The 17,924-nt window shown below is 43.8% G+C and overlaps 1 protein-coding gene across 1 annotated transcript in view; it reads right to left on the reverse strand.

The window, feature by feature from the left end:
• Positions 1-17,924, reverse strand: part of atp2b2 (ATPase plasma membrane Ca2+ transporting 2) — a 125,315-nt gene that overhangs the window by 55,565 nt on the left and 51,826 nt on the right. Inside the window, exons 7-11 of the mRNA XM_080791997.1 lie at positions 17,154-17,237; positions 12,131-12,172; positions 7,359-7,526; positions 6,028-6,242; positions 4,223-4,465 (exon numbers count right to left, since the gene is read on the reverse strand). Coding sequence (XP_080648123.1) covers positions 4,223-4,465; positions 6,028-6,242; positions 7,359-7,526; positions 12,131-12,172; positions 17,154-17,237 — 752 coding nt within the window. The remainder of the gene's footprint in view (positions 1-4,222; positions 4,466-6,027; positions 6,243-7,358; positions 7,527-12,130; positions 12,173-17,153; positions 17,238-17,924) is intronic.

Here is a 17,924-nt window from a genome sequence, read left to right on the forward strand (position 1 = left end):
TTTGTCTTTATTTTTCAATGCTGACACAAATGGGGGAAAAAATGCCATAGCAGGGCTCGAAATTAACTTTTTTACTTGGTAGCACTGGTGCTCCCAAATTCAGAATGAAGGAGCACCAGAAAAAAATTAGGAGCACCCACCAAAATTTTACGAGCACCAATATGTAATCGATTTTTTACATTCATTATTATTACACTTGTAGCCTACAGCAGTGGTTCCCAACATTTTTCATGTCAAGCACCCTCAAATTGACACTCATTAGCCCACGGACCCCCATTTGAAAATATATGCCAGGGACCCCCATATGAGAAGATTTTTTACGGCTCTAGCAGTGATTTTCAGTTATTTACATTTCAAGGACCCCCAGTTTGACCTGAATTAGGCTACCGTTCCCCATTTCTATCTCTGGGACCCATAAAATCAAAGTTAATTTAACTGAGTGTACAAATGTACAGTGAAATTGGTTTACCCATAGTATGTAGTACACTCTCAGAGTTTCAGACCCATAAGGGTCCATTTGGTTCCTAACTATCATTTAACCGAGGACCCCTAGGGATCCCCGGACCCCACTTTGGGAACCACTGGCCTACAAGCCAGTTGGTATGAGATGCTATTTTTGTGGCAATAAACCAGTTGAAAATATAATTAAATTCTAAATACTGTCTCTGCTATAATTTCTGAATTTGTAAATGGCTACAAAACCCTTTGTTTTATGTAGGCCTGCTTTTTGATTGAAGTAAAAAAAAAAAATATATATATATATATATATAGGCCTACTGTATATATTTATGAGAAGTTATTTTCATAACGTCATCATAAATGTGTGTGTGTGTGACTCCACACATTCCATTCAATTGAGCCCTTTTGTTGTCTCTCACAGCTGAGGACCTCAGGTCCAGCTGATGTTGATCACCCAATCAGTCCACGGACTGACGGGAGGTTAGAGGAAGTAGAAGAAGCCAAGGAGATATTTCTTTAAACAATCATAACTCTGGACAGGAATGGACTAGGAACTTACTTTTTTTTTTACATGCTCAGATCTTTATGCTCTACAAGTTTAAATCATCTCGCGGGAGGGAACCGGCCCGCGACACTTTCGGTCGCGATCGTTTTGGTCGCACTACAGTAATTATATGCAGTAGCACTGGTGCGCCCAGTTATATTTTGAGATCGCACAGATTAAAATTCAGGCGCATTTGCGACCAAAATGGTCGCTATTTCGAGCCCTGCATAGTGTTTTCTTGCCTTCTTGGGCTCAATTCTTTAAGTATTGTATTTGTATCAGGCGCGTAACTACCGGGTGGTAGACTATGACTAAATCTAAAATCAAAATTTGCTGCCAAAATCAACACTGGTTGACGTGCAACAAAAATATTGTATGGGTCCTTGACCCTGGCACAACATATTTTCAGAACGGGGTCCTGCTGACAAATACATTAAGTCATTTGGGGTTCTTTGACGTCGGCCAGAAAACCGCAAACGCTTTGCAGACAAATAACAAGCCCAACAAACCGCAACCCACAACCACCAATATTTACAAGCGACTTTACAGGAAAAAACAAGCACTTACAGTATAATAAGCATACATGGCAACACGGTATACGACTATACACGATCGTGTCAAGAAAACGTCTCTTCCTGATTTTTAAACAGCTGGTGGATGGAAATGACGCTCGTGCAGCCGCGCACGAGTGCCATTTCCTATCCACCACCTTTAACCCATTCTCCACGGGAATCCCTTCTGGTGTTTTAAGCGCCTGGTCTAGGTGCTTTCTTGTCGCTTCTTCGCGCAGATATGTGGCCACAAAAGCGTGGCACTCCATCTTGGCAGCCCATTGGTTAAGACTTTGCCCGGAGGAGAAGGAAGTGGACACGGTGCTGCTCACAGACGTCCTGCCTGCTACAGCCACTCCCCACACGCCGTCCAGAAGGACATTTAGCACTTGATCAACCATCAATGAATAGACTCTACATGGGGTTACTATAGTGACAGACAGACACACAGATGGCGCACGCGCGCGTGTGTGTGCGTGTACGTGTGTGTATGTGTGTGTGTGTCATGCAAAGAGACGGTATTTTCTTGTAATAGATGATGAACAACTTTTTTATTTCCTTCTATCGTAGATAGAAGGCCTCTGTCAGAATCAATCAATCAATCAACCAACGGTATTTAACAGTATTTATTGTGTGTACTGTGCATTTCCGATTGCACAAAAAGGTTTAACTGGCTTAGAGAAAATCGCTTTTTGTTGCATTCACCATAAACGAGAGAGCATCCGAGGCACTCAAGCAGATTGGATTCAATTACCGCCATGTGCTCTGAATAACAGATAAGGCAAACATTACACGACAGTTCTCAAGGTGGCGACTCCAGCGAACGCTCAACGGACGTATAAAAAGCAGCAGACAAGGACGTCGAGGCGTGCCTGCTGACTGCAGCGTCAAAAACTTCTGCGCCTCAATAAATCAGGGAGAAGTAAGGTAAGAGTTCATCGCAGGTTAAGCCACTAAGAACGCATCTGTCTCACATTTCTTTTAAACACTTTAACCATTATTTTTCAACTTTTGTTGTATAAAATCTAATCCTAATATATCTAATTTGAAGGCTAACATTTTTAACCTAATTTGGGGGGTGCTTGACATGGAAAAAGTCTGAGAACTGGAAGCATACGTTTTTCATAAAAAAAGATTTAAGAAGATATTTTATAGAATGTGGTCTCAGGTCTTAAAGGGTTAATACAGATTTATAGGCTTTCTTTCGGATTTAAAATCCACACTAGAAAAGAGAATCATTTATATTAACCCATTCTGAGCGGGAACCCCTTTTGTAACATATTTTCAGATGGGGGTCGGCGGCCAAATACAAATAATTCTGGGGGTCCTTGACGTGAAATAGTTTGAGAACCACTGACATAGAAACAGGTTTTTCTGAAAAAAATACATTTTGTAGAATCTGGTTTTGGTCGAAATGGGTTAACATAAGAATGAGGAAAGCTAGGAATTAGAGCAATGCTATGTTTCATGTGAGAGATTATGAATAATGAGAATGGAGAGACGCACCGTCTCGTATAATAGAGTATTTAACACGGTGTGCTGAACCCCCCCCCCCCTCCCCCCAAAAAAAGAAAAAAACACACTAACCTAAATCCAGGATATTACTGTGTTCCCATAATACTATTATTTAATATTGCATGTGCAATATTAAATAATATTATAATTGGGAGTGCTGTCCTAGACATTCGCGTTTACTGTTTTCACCGGGCTGCTCAGATGGTCTTGATGAGTACGAGTCGGGAATTCAAAATGTACTTGAGTAAAAAGCACAAAAGTGTGCATGGGCATTAACATGGACTTAAAGTATCACAAATAGAAAGTACTCATTATGCAGAAAGTCCCGTTTCAAGTTTTCAGATGTATACAAAATATTTTGAAATCAGCAGATCTACAAGCTCACAATGTGTGGCATGCCGCTGTAGAGGCCCCACGGGCACCACTGTAGAGGCCCCACGGGCACCGCTGTAGAGGCCCCACGGGCACCGCTGTAGAGGCCCCACGGGCACCGCTGTAGAGGCCCCATGGGCACCGCTGTAGAGGCCCCACGGGCACCGCTGTAGAGGCCCCACGGGCACCGCTGTAGAGGCCCCATGGGCACCGCTGTAGAGGCCCCACGGGCACCGCTGTAGAGGCCCCACGGGCACCGCTGTAGAGGCCCCACGGGCACCGCTCTAGAGGCCCCACGGGCACCGCTCTAGAGGCCCCATGGGCACCGCTCTAGAGGCCCCACGGGCACCGCTCTAGAGGCCCCATGGGCACCGCTGTAGAGGCCCCACGGGCACCGCTGTAGAGGCCCCATGGGACGTGTAATGCACGTAACTCGAGAACCGTTTGCCCCACTGACTTCATATTCGACATGCGCGTTCCACACCCCCAAAGGGAGTGCAGAACCACCACAAAAGGCTCTGCTCAAGCTCTGCCAGTGGGAATCCCCTCAGTGGGAATCCCCTCACCTGTGCAATTTCCAGCCTCTGCCTCAGCCAATTGATTGCCATGGCAGCCGCACACCTGACAATTGATTAGCCTACTCAACCAGTCCACTTGACAACCGGTATTATTGGGTTCCCAAGTTGCATCATTCTCAAGTAGGCCGGTAGCCGACGGGCACGTACAGGTCTAGTCTCTCTAATATACAGTATTGCAGGCGCCGCGCCGGCGAGCGTCTTACCAGTATCTTGGTGGTGTACGCGCTGTTGATGGAGATGGAGTTGACCATGAGGTCCAGCGAGGCAGCGGGAATGGCGCTGGGGTCGGGCACCGCCTTGTGGTGGACGTCTCCGATGTAGATCTGCACCACCGTCATGCGGTTGGTGGTCAGCGTGCCCGTCTTGTCGGAGCAGATGGCCGTGGCGTTGCCCATGGTCTCACACGCGTCCAGGTGGCGCACCAGGTTGTTGTCCTTCATCATTTTCTGTCGAGAGGGGGGGGGGGGACGGGACATTATCGTAGAGTGTACGTTTTGACCCACAACAGGTCTTTGTCAGGTACACAAACAAAGTAGGCGTGTTAAATACAAAAGCATAGGGGCGTGTTGACAATGAACAGGCCGTTTGCAATGAAGATAATTAGACACACCCACCACATCTATAGAGTAAGGCTGGGTAAAGTAATATGAAGACAAAAACTCACAGACTTTGTTTTTTTTGGGGTTTTTTTATCCCACGATTTTGCAACCCATTTTTTCACCCAGTGTCAATTATCTAATGTAATCCTGGGCGCTATACACTTCCTCTGCCAACCTGGTGCGGGCAGCGGACTGACCTCATGCTTCCTTCTATGCATGAGGAGTCCAAGCTGCTTCTTTTCACCTGACATGGGAGAGTTTCCTTGGCCGGACGTAGTGCGTGGAAGGAACACGTTATTCCGACCAGTTCCTTTCCCCTCCATCAGGCGCCCCGGCTGGCCAGGGGGATGTAGTTTTAGAGACCAGGATTACTGCATGTTTTTAGTGAGGGTACCTACCCTAGGGCAACGGCGTCAACTCCGTGGGTGCGCAGGAGCCGAAGCACCCACTGGCAAAATAATAAGCCAATAATAATAAGTTGCGGGGCGGGTGCACGGGCACCATAAAATATATAGGCTACTCTAAGGTGGGCGCCCACTGTCGTTAGAGGAACCCTCCGCCACTGCCCTAGGGGACACGGGGAGAACATGCAAACTCTACACAGAAAGGCCCTTTCGCCAACCCCACCTCGGGTATGGGCACTGATGACGTGGAGGAGAGAACACGCCCCCAGCGCCCACAGTGTCCCCAGCGGGAATCAAACCCAGGACCTTCTAGCTGTCAGGCGACAACACTACCAATTGTGCCACCGTGCCCCCTATAGACTAAAACTCTTAAGTGGCACTCAGGCCAACTGTTAAGATAAGAATACTTTTAAGGAAGTCAAGGGTAGGGTGGTACAGTGATGCAGAAGAAAAGAGAATTAACAGCAAACAATACAAATACAATAAAAAATTCAATACAATAACAAAAAGAAAAAGAAAATGCCATCTATTGACTGCGATTGAAGGTAACTACAGTACCACTTGTGGCCACTCGGCCGCAGTCTGAGTCAACTCATTTTATGTAACTTGGATAACTTGTGTAATTTAGATAGCATTTTATGTAGACATAGCACTCTATAGTATATTCCACTTTACTGTATATCTTTCACTTCTTAGCTTACGTATGATTCATGATGACTATTTTGTATGTTGGATTACCATGTTTTTTGTTCTAGTTTACTGTAAATCGCTCTGGATTAAGAGCGATTTAGCCGTTAAATGAGTGTTGATACAGTATGTCAGTAATTTATTTGTATATTTCAGTTGTCATATCTGCCCTGTTATTTTTTTCATTACCAGGCAATGAAGACCAAAAACATGATTAACTCGTTAATCACAATTATTTGTATGACAATTAATCGTCAACTTCAAATTGTAATCGTGGCAGCCATTGTGCATGCGTGCGTGCGTAGCGTGCGTGCGTACCTTGACGGAATAGGCCAGGGAGATGGTGACGGCCAGCGGCAGGCCCTCCGGCACCGCCACCACCAGCACGGTCACACCGATGATGAAGAACTTGACAAAGTACTGCATGTAGACGGGCATGCACTCCGGCAACCACGGGCGCTTTTGTAGCACAAAGTTGTCCACGGCCCAGTACAGCACCAGGATGATGACCGTGATGGCCGACATGAGCAGACCTGCCCAACGCCACACACACACACACACGCACACGCACGCACACGCACACACACACACACACACACACACACACACACACACACACACACACACACACACACGATCATCTCTGTTTCAGGTGATTAGGTCAGCCATGGAGGACAGGTGGGCGTGGTTTTCTGCATTCCATTGTTACAATGGGAGTCAACGCTAGTGTCGCCACTCTTTTACTAGATTACTCTGGTTTAGGTATACAGTAGTTTCTGTGATGTCAAGGTTAGGGATGTTTAACCCATTTCAGGACGGGAACAACTTTTTGGTGGTATAAGCATTGTGAACAAATAGCAGATCTACAAGTTCATACAAGCTCATGAACGTAAAATGAGAGTCAACGGGCTACAGATGCTATTGCACATGTGACATGCGGTAACCAATCAGGAACGTTACACATCGTAGAAGATTTTTTTATCGACATTCATATGGTTTATATTAGCCTATAATATAATATTTACGTTGGTGCCTTGCTCATTTAAAATAGATTATAGTCTGGCGAGACTGCAGACTTCATTTCTCATTTTTATTCAGGTCAGTGGGTGGTGGTGGTGCGGCAAACCAGCGCCCCCTATGGACGGGCCGCCACTGGGTTCCCGTCCTGAATGGGTTAACAGCTGTGCTGTTGAGTCTGTGACATAATTCTAGCACTACCAGCTTAAAAATACATGTGAAGTTCACAGATATAGCAGCTAAATCTGTCCAAGAAACATCAGCAGATGTCTTAGTTAGCACAAGAAAGGGGTGCGATCCGATCCGAGCACTCAAAAAGGAGGAGAGGGCGGATGTATAATCATGAGGGTATTTTAAAAATGGCGTTTTTAAGCAATAGTACACTTGAGGGGGTGGTTTAACGTCATTAATGCACACCTGCGACAGTATGTGGACCATGGTGAAATTGATCAATTCTTGATGAAAGAAAAGCTTCTAATATATTACTTATGCCCCAAAATCTATAAATCTCACACTATTAAGGCTGCACAATGTGCCCCTTTTCTCACTTGAGCACCTGCCCCGCTAAATGTCTGTGCACACCACACTGTAGAGAGGCCAGATGAAACACCTATTCATTCGGTATACTGCACCTGCTTTGCCGATCTGCACGGCCAGCTTGGTGAGCTTCCCTTGCAACACGGACTTCTCCTTCTTGTTGGGGTTGGCCTTCCTCTTCACCTCCTTCTCGTCCACGTCTCCCCCCTCGGCGCTCTTCAGAGGCTGCATTTCCATGGCGGCGGCCCCGTCCTGCTTCTTCACTGTAAAACCATCACAAGACACATGGCGTATCAAATGTTACCGCTGTTAGGAACCTGGGTTTTTGGCAGGGACGTGCAAGAGAGTGTTAGCGAGGAAGGGGCTGAAATGCCATAATAGCAAAAATAGCCGATCTACAATCTTGTAGATTGGCTATTTTTCGGAGGTGCAACCCAGCACTATTTATCTACTGGAGATGTGACATCATGTGAGGTACGACATGGATTTCGAAATAAAAATTGTTCAACACAAAATGCTGCGTTCCAAGTTCAGGAGACTTCGGAAAAAAGCAATTGTCCTGAATGCTGCCTTCCGGTGTATATGGAATGGAAAGGAGTGGCGTTTCGTATTTCTTTCACCTATAGTAAATCCTGCATTTGTGGTCTGGAGAGGGCAGTCTCTCGGTTGTTTTACAGAAGGGTAAAAGGGCAGGGGCTGAAGCCCCCTTTGATGTATACGTGTGCACGTCCCTGCACAGGCGTATAGAGTGTCGCAGTCCCGCCCCCTTTCATGACGGCGCCAGGCCCAGGAAATAATTCCCAATGCATTTTTCCCATAGACATTTCAAAAAGTATTTATTTAAAGTCCTTTTAAGCATCGTACAAAGCCAACTCGAGTCGTGACAAATCATGACAACAAACACAATATTTTGGACCAAACAAATAATTACAAAGTGTCTTTTTATTTGTTCAGCCCAAAGAAATTAGTTTTTTGTCATGATTTGTCACAACTCCAGTTGGCTTTGCAGCCTTACTTGAAGAGTAAGAAGAATGAAAAAAGAAGGAAAAAATAATATATATATATATATATCTTCACAATAGATACCATCTCTGTGGCTAAAAAAAACTTGTTGTACTTAAGTTTCAGTGAAACTGAGCGTATAGCATTAGTTCTGGCAGGACAACAGAGCCTTTGCATTGCCCTCATTAGCTGATCAGCCCATATATTCCTGCCAAGTCCTCCTCCATAGAGACGTCTTCATAAGTTCTTCATCTCTAGCCGATTCCTGCTGCGGCATACGCAACGTCCACCCACCACTAGTGTCAAGTAACATAGGCTACTTAGTAAGTACATTTAAACTACTGAACTTTTACTCACTTTTACCACCACTGAAGGGGCAGGTATCTGTACGTAAAAAAAAGGTGAAAACAGCCATCTAACAAGCGCACAATACAGATGTGTTGTGAGCTTGTAGATTGTCTTTTTTCCCCAATTTAAAGGAGCATTCAGTGATTTAGGGTGATTTGGAAAACCCTGGTAACAAGATGTGCACATGCACACACTACAGTGTGGGGGGGGGGGGGGCACGTGACAACCCAACAGCACACACACCAAGGCCCGCCCCCACTCAATCATGATTGGCGGAAGGCCGCTCTCTATCCTAGCCAAAAACGAAACCTAAGGGTTTTTTTTTTTACCCCCAGGGGTTAACTAGGGACAGGGAGGAACTCCTTATATGGTCAGCACACTCTATAGTAGGGAGGATTATCACAACAAAACAAAAAATAAGTGATATTTGAATTAAGTGAAATCACTGAATATACCTTTAAAGCCTCACTGTAACCTTTTTTAATGAATACATTCTGAGAACCTCATCTGAAACTGAGCCATAGTGTATGTACCGTATGCTAACAAATCCAGAAACATGGACTATATGTTTCACTTAGTTCTTGTCGTTGAAAAGAGAACAGAGATACAATAAAAATCAATCTGGACCCCTGGTGGAGCCGACATTGAGAGCCACGGTGCTCCATTCTGCAGTACCAGGGAGGGTCTTTATCTGATGCCACTGATGTTTCTTTGTAGTACCCTAGTAGGGGGGGGGGGGGGGGGGATCCAAGAACAGAGCCATGCCACCAAGCATAATGAATGCTTTAATATCAGGTTTTAATTAAAGGGTTTTTTATTTCAACCAAAGTGGTCCTGACAGAACCATTAGTTTCCATTTTTATATTCCAGTTGATGTATTGATATTGAGAGAGAGACACTGCATGTATAATGGGAATTATATGGCTAGACAATTTCACCTGCAGGGACTGTAATAAATGTAATAAACTCAAAGTCGAGTTGTTGAGTGTTTTACGATTACTCACATTTTCCATTACGATATTACTCACCAGATGGCGAGTTCTGCAACTTGATTCTTTCATTGGATATCTTATAATGTTAGCTTATTACTTTGACTCTACTCATACCAAGGGCAAAGCTAGAGTGAGGACGAACAAGACGTTCCCAAGTGCACATGTCCATCTGGACACTCCATCTGCCTGGTGGCAACATGAAATCCCCCTTGCAACTGTCACAGTACCTGTTTAAAGGGTTTGGCCTGTTGTATCCCTGCAGTACACTTGAACGCCATATTGAATTTGGGCCATAGCCACTTGCGAAACAAATGCTTGGAATGGATTCAGAATCATGAAAACCCCCTAGTTTAATTGGCATGCCACATGCTACTTAAAGGATAATGAAATGTAGAACATTTTGCCTTATATTGGTTGTTGATGGATGGCTTTCAGCAGCTGTCAAAAATCCCCTATAGGGTGGTTGAATAGAAACCAATGCGGGCTTTGTTAGTAGACACCTTTTACAAACACATTGGTGAGGAACATTCTTGGTATGAAATGTATTCCCAGATTTGACATTATTCTGATAATATTCCCTGACTATTAGTGTTAGTCTAGTTTTAGTTGACTAAATATCATACGATTTTAGTCGGCTAATTCTACAGTTGATTTAGTTGACTAAAGTGTATTTTGGTGGGCTTTGATGCCGTCGTAATGGCTCATTTTACACAAGCTCACAAGTTACAACGCGTTGCAGCGTGACGAGTTGTGAGCTTGTAGATCTGCTGCTTTCAGCATGCAATTAAGTGTAAAATGACTTGTGTCTTTTACTCAGACTGGATCTCGTGTCCACTAGTCCCTTCCTAACGTTTTAGTCTTACTTTTTATTTCTCAACGAAATTGTCAACATATTTAGTCTTAGCTTTAGCCATCACAGCAATTCGTTTTCATTTAGTTTCCGTCAGTGGATAAAGTATTAGACGACTAAATCAACACTGGTGTGGGGGGGTGGGAATGATATAACCGAGGGACACAGTTAACGTCACAACAAGTAGACGACGATGACAACAACACGCAACATCGGGGACAACACTGCAGAGACAGACAGTGGGTCAGGAGGAGTATCTAACACTGCAGAGACAGACAGTGACCAGGAGGAGGATCTAACACTGCAGAGACAGACAGTGACCAGGAGGAGGATCTAACACTGCAGAGACAGACAGTGACCAGGAGGAGGATCTAACACTGCAGAGACAGACAGTGACCAGGAGGAGGATCTAACACTGCAGAGACAGACAGTGACCAGGAGGAGGATCTAACACTGCAGAGACAGACAGTGGGTCAGGAGGAGGATCTAACACTGCAGAGACAGACAGTGGGTCAGGAGGAGGATCTAACACTGCAGAGACAGACAGTGGGTCAGGAGGAGGATCTAACACTGCAGAGACAGACAGTGACCAGGAGGAGGATCTAACACTGCAGAGACAGACAGTGACCAGGAGGAGGATCTAACACTGCAGAGACAGACAGTGGGTCAGGAGGAGGATCTAACACTGCAGAGACAGACAGTGGGTCAGGAGGAGGATCTAACACTGCAGAGACAGACAGTGGGTCAGGAGGAGGATCTAACACTGCAGAGACAGACAGTGACCAGGAGGAGGATCTAACACTGCAGAGACAGACAGTGATCAGGAGGAGGATCTAACACTGCAGAGACAGACAGTGACCAGGAGGAGGATCTAACACTGCAGAGACAGACAGTGACCAGGAGGAGGATCTAAACAACTACATGACTAATAGTACTATAGCGGGACAGACCTGGGTCAAAGATTGCCTCGTTCTCGTCCCTGTTCATGTCGTACTGCTAGAGTAGACTGACCAGGACTTATAGGCAGAGACGCTTATAGGCAGAGGTGGAAAGTAACTCAGTAGATTTACGTAAGTACTGTACTTACCGGTAAGTACAATTTTGAGGTATTTGTACTTTACTTGAGTATACAGTACGTCCACTTCTACTCCACTACATCACAGAGCCAAACAGCTTAGTTACTTACTACTTCTACTTCTACTTCGCAATATACAGTAGATACTTTAAATTACATGCAGGTGTAAGTAATGCAAGTACTTTTTTCCACCATTGGCCATAAATTGGCAACTGTACTCTCAAATAATTTGATGGGATTGACTGCATTGAATCATTGGGGATTGGTGCGGCGAGGCAGAAAAATTGTGACACTATTGAATTTAATTAGAATTTTTTGAAGTTTGAACCAATATGGAATAACCACTTAGGTGTAGCTTTACCATATATACTTTGTCGAGTGAAGAATATGCGAAAATAGCTGATCAACAAGGTTGCGGGCGCATCGCACAGCGATGCGTTGAGAGTTTGTAGATCAATTATTTGAGGATTTTTCCATCACGATTTGACCCAAGCCCTCCAGAGCATAGAGTGTGAGTCAGATAATCGAGATGGGTGGAAAAGAGCATGAAGGAGAGGAAGATATAAGAGGGAGAAGAGAGAGGGAGTTATGGTCAGTTACCTTTAGTCTGGCTGTTCTCCATATTTCCATCCTGCATTTTACCTACGATGGAGACATACGAGACAGTAACAACAAAAAATAACCAAAGCAGACAACAAGTCAGACCAACACAGACCAACACACGGACATATATACATAAATATATATATATACAAACAGCAACGCAAACAGCCACACCCAAAACATCCAAAACACAAGGAAGACAATTAAGGAAAATTACTTTTAAATTCTCCATCCCCGTGACAGTTGCGTATAGAAGATGCTTACAATGTGGGGTGGTGGTGATGTCCACAGTTATGTCATGTGGTGTTTGCACTTTGACTGTATGTCACAAACACGTTGATGTTTAAATGGAGGTGCATCGTGGGTGGCAGAACGTCGTGTCAACTGCGTTAAAAAAATATCCCCTCCACTTGGCCCGGACGGTTAGCTCAACCGTCTGGGCACCGATAGGCTGCTGAGCCAGCCTGGCGGCGTGCCGCGTGTTCGACTCACGATCCCGACAGCCTTGGCCGTGTGTGTCCCCCCCTTAAGAGTATATACAGTATGAATAGAGACGGCACCCGGAGGAAACCCTGAGGTTTGGCCCAATGCATCCCAGAATGCACTCTGTTCCTAATGCAAGTGGATGGGAGGAGAAATCCGGTGACGTCTCTATTCATATATACTCTAAGGTCCCCCCCCACCCCCTCTCTCCCCATTTCCTGTCAGATTACTTTCCACCTATCGATAAAGGCAGAAAAAGAATCCCCCTCCCCCCAAAAAATAAAATAAAATAATAATAATAAAATTCCGCATTCAATATATTCTCTGTTAATTGTCCATCCCGACAGTGAGGTGTCAAGACATACTGTAGGTACATGGTCACAGTGAGAGTGAAAAGACCACAGTTACACAAGTACCACTACCATCAACACACACACACACACACACACACACACACACACACACACACACACACCAGTGAAAGAAGCATGCATGTGAGAAATTATGTTGAATGTGCATGCAACATTTCACAGTTAAGGATCAAGGGAGTGGCAATGTGAATGCTATATAGAAAGACACAGAAAGAGAGAGAGATGGAGAGAGAGAGAGAGAGAGAGAGAGAGAGAGAGAGAGAGAGAGAGAGAGAGAGAGAGACTGAAGGAAACTGGTCTCACATCGTCTCAGGATCCACCTGACAGTGACAAATCCTATCCTATACTATATATTAAAATTGGCTAATGGGACGTTACGATCCCTCCGATACCAGTACGATCAAATTCATATGTACAAAGCCGCCAACACTATGACACATTGATCGGATCTGGCACTGCGACATAGCCCACATTCTATAGATGTGCAGGGCCACCCCACCCCGAACCTCTAGTTATGTAAAATTCCAACAAAGAAAAACTATTCAAGTTGTAGCATGCTATAGTTGTCTGTCTCAGACAGAACAGTGTTCATTTCACCTTAACCGCAAAGTCTAGCCAGTTCCCCCGGGGCAGCAACAAGGCTGAAAATGACAAATAGCTCTGGTCTGCCCAGCCCAGGACTGTACAAGGTCACCTCCATTACAGTACCAAACTGCACCTTAATTCTACCACAAGTACGAACACTTTGGGACTATTCAGCAATCCAAGGAACATAAGGGAGGGTCAAATGCAACCATAGATAATGTAATGTCTTAGTTCTCATTTAGCCGACCTCTGGAGACACCCCTAAAAACCAGGGTGCACCTCTTTGTAGTCCTTGTACAACACCGCCGGCATTGAACTAATGTGTTGTTTTATACATGCATACATACATACTGTGGCGTCTCGTTCCTAGACCGTGCGCCACGGCATAGCCACCTCGGGAGAGAGACAGGCAGAGCGAAGTGTTGCCAACGGCAACGAGGGCGGGTCCTGGAAGGAAGGTACATCCCAGCCCGTCTCCTCGTCTGCCTTAACGAGCCACCTGCTGCGCGTCCACACCCAGGCAGGTTAAAAGGCTCTGTCCTGCTCACTCTCTCAGAGACTCTCCTGAGAGACAGGCTGGTGTGCGGCACATGGTAAGACCGATCCATATTCCCCCTCCTATTGTACCTATTGTCATGAGTTAATGACACCTCTCAGGCTCACCTATACCCATTGAATAGAAGTGACCGCTGGGCTCTGGGAAAGAGAAGGCTCATATTAGCTGGGACACTGGAGTGCCCCTAGCCCCCCATCCTTTTTTGATGAAGATTATGGGACAAAACCCCCAAACATAATTATACAGAAGAGACCTGAGTTGTGACCATGCTCTGACAACCAAAGAGCCCCTGAGTCAAAACCCCCATTCCCTAATGGGCGGACATTTAAGTTATTTCTGATTTAACAAACAAATAAAAGTGCCGTTTGTTTAGCACTCTGAACTTTGACTCTATGTGTTTTTTGGTCTGGTGAAACAGCGCCCCCACAATACATAAATACATACCTACATATCTACATACATACATTTCAGAAGTTTTAGCAGTTTTTAAGGACCCACTTTTAGGCCAGTGCACCAGAGCAAGCTCTTGCCTTTTTTTAAACCCTACCCATTTTAACCAAATACATACATACATAGATACAGCCCGATGCAACCCCAATCACTGTTAATCATACCGACGTTTTTTCACCGTGCAAACTGAGGGAAAACAAGACCACGTCCCAGAGGTAACGCAAATGCAGCCTCGCTTCAAATGCTCAAAGGTTTAAGTTAGCCTTCGCCATTTGAAATGAAATATGTGATTCATCAAAGTATCTTTCATAATCTCTGAGTGTCTTCAGAGAGAGCTAATGAGGGATCTGTTAATTAGGTTATATGCTACTTTTCATTTCGGATTAGGAACAACAACAAAAAAAGTGCCTCCCTCATTAAGAGAAATGTCCCAAACGAAGTTCATTTGGTATTCACCAAGAGCAACGTGAGGAGACCAGATAGAGGACAGCTATTTACAGAATGCAACCTCAGAGGACACGCGTTGAGTGGGAGAGTTAAGCCTCATTTACACTCTGACTGTCAAACACAACACGCGTCATCAGTGGTGGGCAAAGTACTCAACACCACCGCGGTACTTCATGCTTTTAAAGAAATCACCCACGAGTGAAATGAGGGTGCGCCCGCTGTATTATCGGCCACATAAGGTCGCACGTTGTCATTTGTGTCCAAATTTGACTGAACGACTGCCATTGGATTTTCTTGAATTTTCTAGCTTCAAATTGACATATTGGTTGTTAAGTTTGACCCACCAGTTTTGGAGATATGGCTTATAGAGTAATGTCTTGCAGAAAACAGCGAGTTGAGAAAACAGGCTTGAAAGGTTCACTTCTGTGGTTTAAATTCTAACATTACACCTAGCTACATGTTTAAGAATTTATTTCATATTTACATGTCAATTTCAGCTTATTTCAGACATGCTCTAGTATGTGGAGAGTCTGCCTGTGCTATAAACTCATTTTGGAAAAAAAGTTTTTGGTGAAAAGCTGGAGGTTGCGTGATGGCAGGCTCTCAGTCAAATCTGGTCACATTTAGTGCCCACATTAGCAAAAGTCCATAGACTTGGCTGGCAAAATAATTACATCATAAAAGTGCTCCAAACAAACATTAAAAATCCCATAGACTTGGCTATCATAATGACGTGAGTTAACTTATTTTAAAAACACTTCAGTACTCAAAGTAGGCTACAAATTACAAAAGGCATCTTATTTTTAATATTTATGCATTTATGAAAAGTTTGACATCCCCCCCCCCCCAAAAAAAAAAAAATCAAAGATGTTCACATTGTGAGCTTGTACTATTTGATCTACAATTTACACTATATTTGAATACTTAAGTACAGTATTCAAGTAAATGCATTAATTGTTACTGTCCGCCACATACTGTAACACATACTTGATCATCAACTTGCACAATGTCACTGCGCAAAAAGCTTGGAATACGGAGGTGTATATTACAGGAAACTCCCGTTAAACTTTCCAACAAACTCCCGTAAACTCCCGAATTGTACCATCACACCTGTATATTACCGTATATTACTGTATATAACTCCTCTTTTCACGCAGTGTGTGTTATGTTGTTCGCTTGACTTGTAAACGAGTGACGCACGTGGCCATTCAACAAAGGACAAAGTAGCCCAGGTGTGGGCAACTTTCAATAAAGTCTGATTGATTGGAGAGGGCCACTATATTTCCACACTCACTCCAGATGGGCCACATTGCATATAACTGTCGTAGCAAAAATAGCCGATCTACAAGCTCAAATTATTTTGCTATTATATGAATTGAAATCCTGAATTGTTTTTTTTTGCTATTTTTGAATTGGAATCCTGAAAAGTATATATATATATATATATATATATATATATATATATATATATATATATATATATATATATGTGGAAAGGAAGAAGGTGAAAAGCAAGAGAGACATGAAACAAAGGAGGCGAAGGAAGACGTGGTGAAGCCAGAGAGGAAATGAAGGAAGACGCGGTGAAGCCAGAGAGGAAATGGGTGCACTGTTGGTTCGGTTGGCAGCAGGATGTACAGTACAGGCAGTGGTGGAAAGTAACTAAGTACATCTTTTACTTAAGTACCGTACTTAAGTCAAATTTTGAGGCATTTGTACTTTACTTGAGTATTTCCTATTTTACAATTATGTTCTACAAAATCCAGATATTGTACTTTTACTCCACTTTGAAAACTTTAGTTACTATACCGGTAGTTACTTTGTAGATTTTGATTACCATGACGAAACATAAATTAAACACGTCAGCCCTAAGGACCTTTTGGGGGTTTAAAATGGGACATGTTGTTTCTTTAAGTACATTTAGAAGCCATTGCCGTTGTACTCTTTACTCAAGTAAATGTTGAATTCTGGACTTTTTTACTTATTTACAGAGTATTTCTACATTGCACTATTTGTACCTTTACTTAAGTAAAGAAACATAGTACTCTTTATTTCCACCACTGGGTACACTACAGGGGACCATGATGACGAGTCATACACAGTGCGGAGTTTGGCGTTGTCGACCTACCATTGACAAGGCCTGCATTGCCGGGGCCTGCAGCCCCATCCGTAGCTATGGTGGCGATGGGGTGAGTTGAGGGATGGGAGCAGTCTAACCAAGTAACAACAATGAAGGCCAAACATAAATGAACCAACAAACGCACGCACGCGAACACACACGCACACATACACATACAAAACAGTGAACAGAAATAACATGGTTATTTAGAATATGGTCAAGAGGTTTAGTATGTACATCAAGACTATAGTGTTGCGGTTTGTGTTTTTACATGTGCACGTGATTTCTAGTGTGATTTAGCACTCTACTTGTAAGAAGTATGACAAATAAAAATAAAAATAAACAAATAAATAAATTATGTGAAACTGTAATTGGACAGATATGGAACACAAAACAAAAGGAACATATTATGGCAATTCATTCCCAACACAACATGGGGAATAGAACAAAGAACATAGGACAAACGGGAGGGGGGGGGGGGGCAGTGAAGCTAGAACTAGGAAGTGCACAAAATTGTGACGTTTTTGTATGCATATTATCATAATAATATAATATGTGACCGTATCATTTGGACCAAGTCCAATTTCTCCTCTACGCCGGTACAGTATGGAATTTATGTCAACCATGTTATTCACGTCATTTTAGCATTGGGAAATCATAATTTGCAGCGCAAAAGAGCGGGAACGGAAAAAGCTGTGTTTGCGGGTTCAACCAGCCCGGGTTACAGTTAGACTCTCCAAAGCGATACAGTCAACAGAAAACCACACAACTGACTGCATG

The sequence above is a fragment of the Protomyctophum bolini genome (assembly GCF_963924005.1).
Source record: "Protomyctophum bolini genome assembly, chromosome: 2".
Taxonomy (NCBI): domain Eukaryota; kingdom Metazoa; phylum Chordata; class Actinopteri; order Myctophiformes; family Myctophidae; genus Protomyctophum; species Protomyctophum bolini.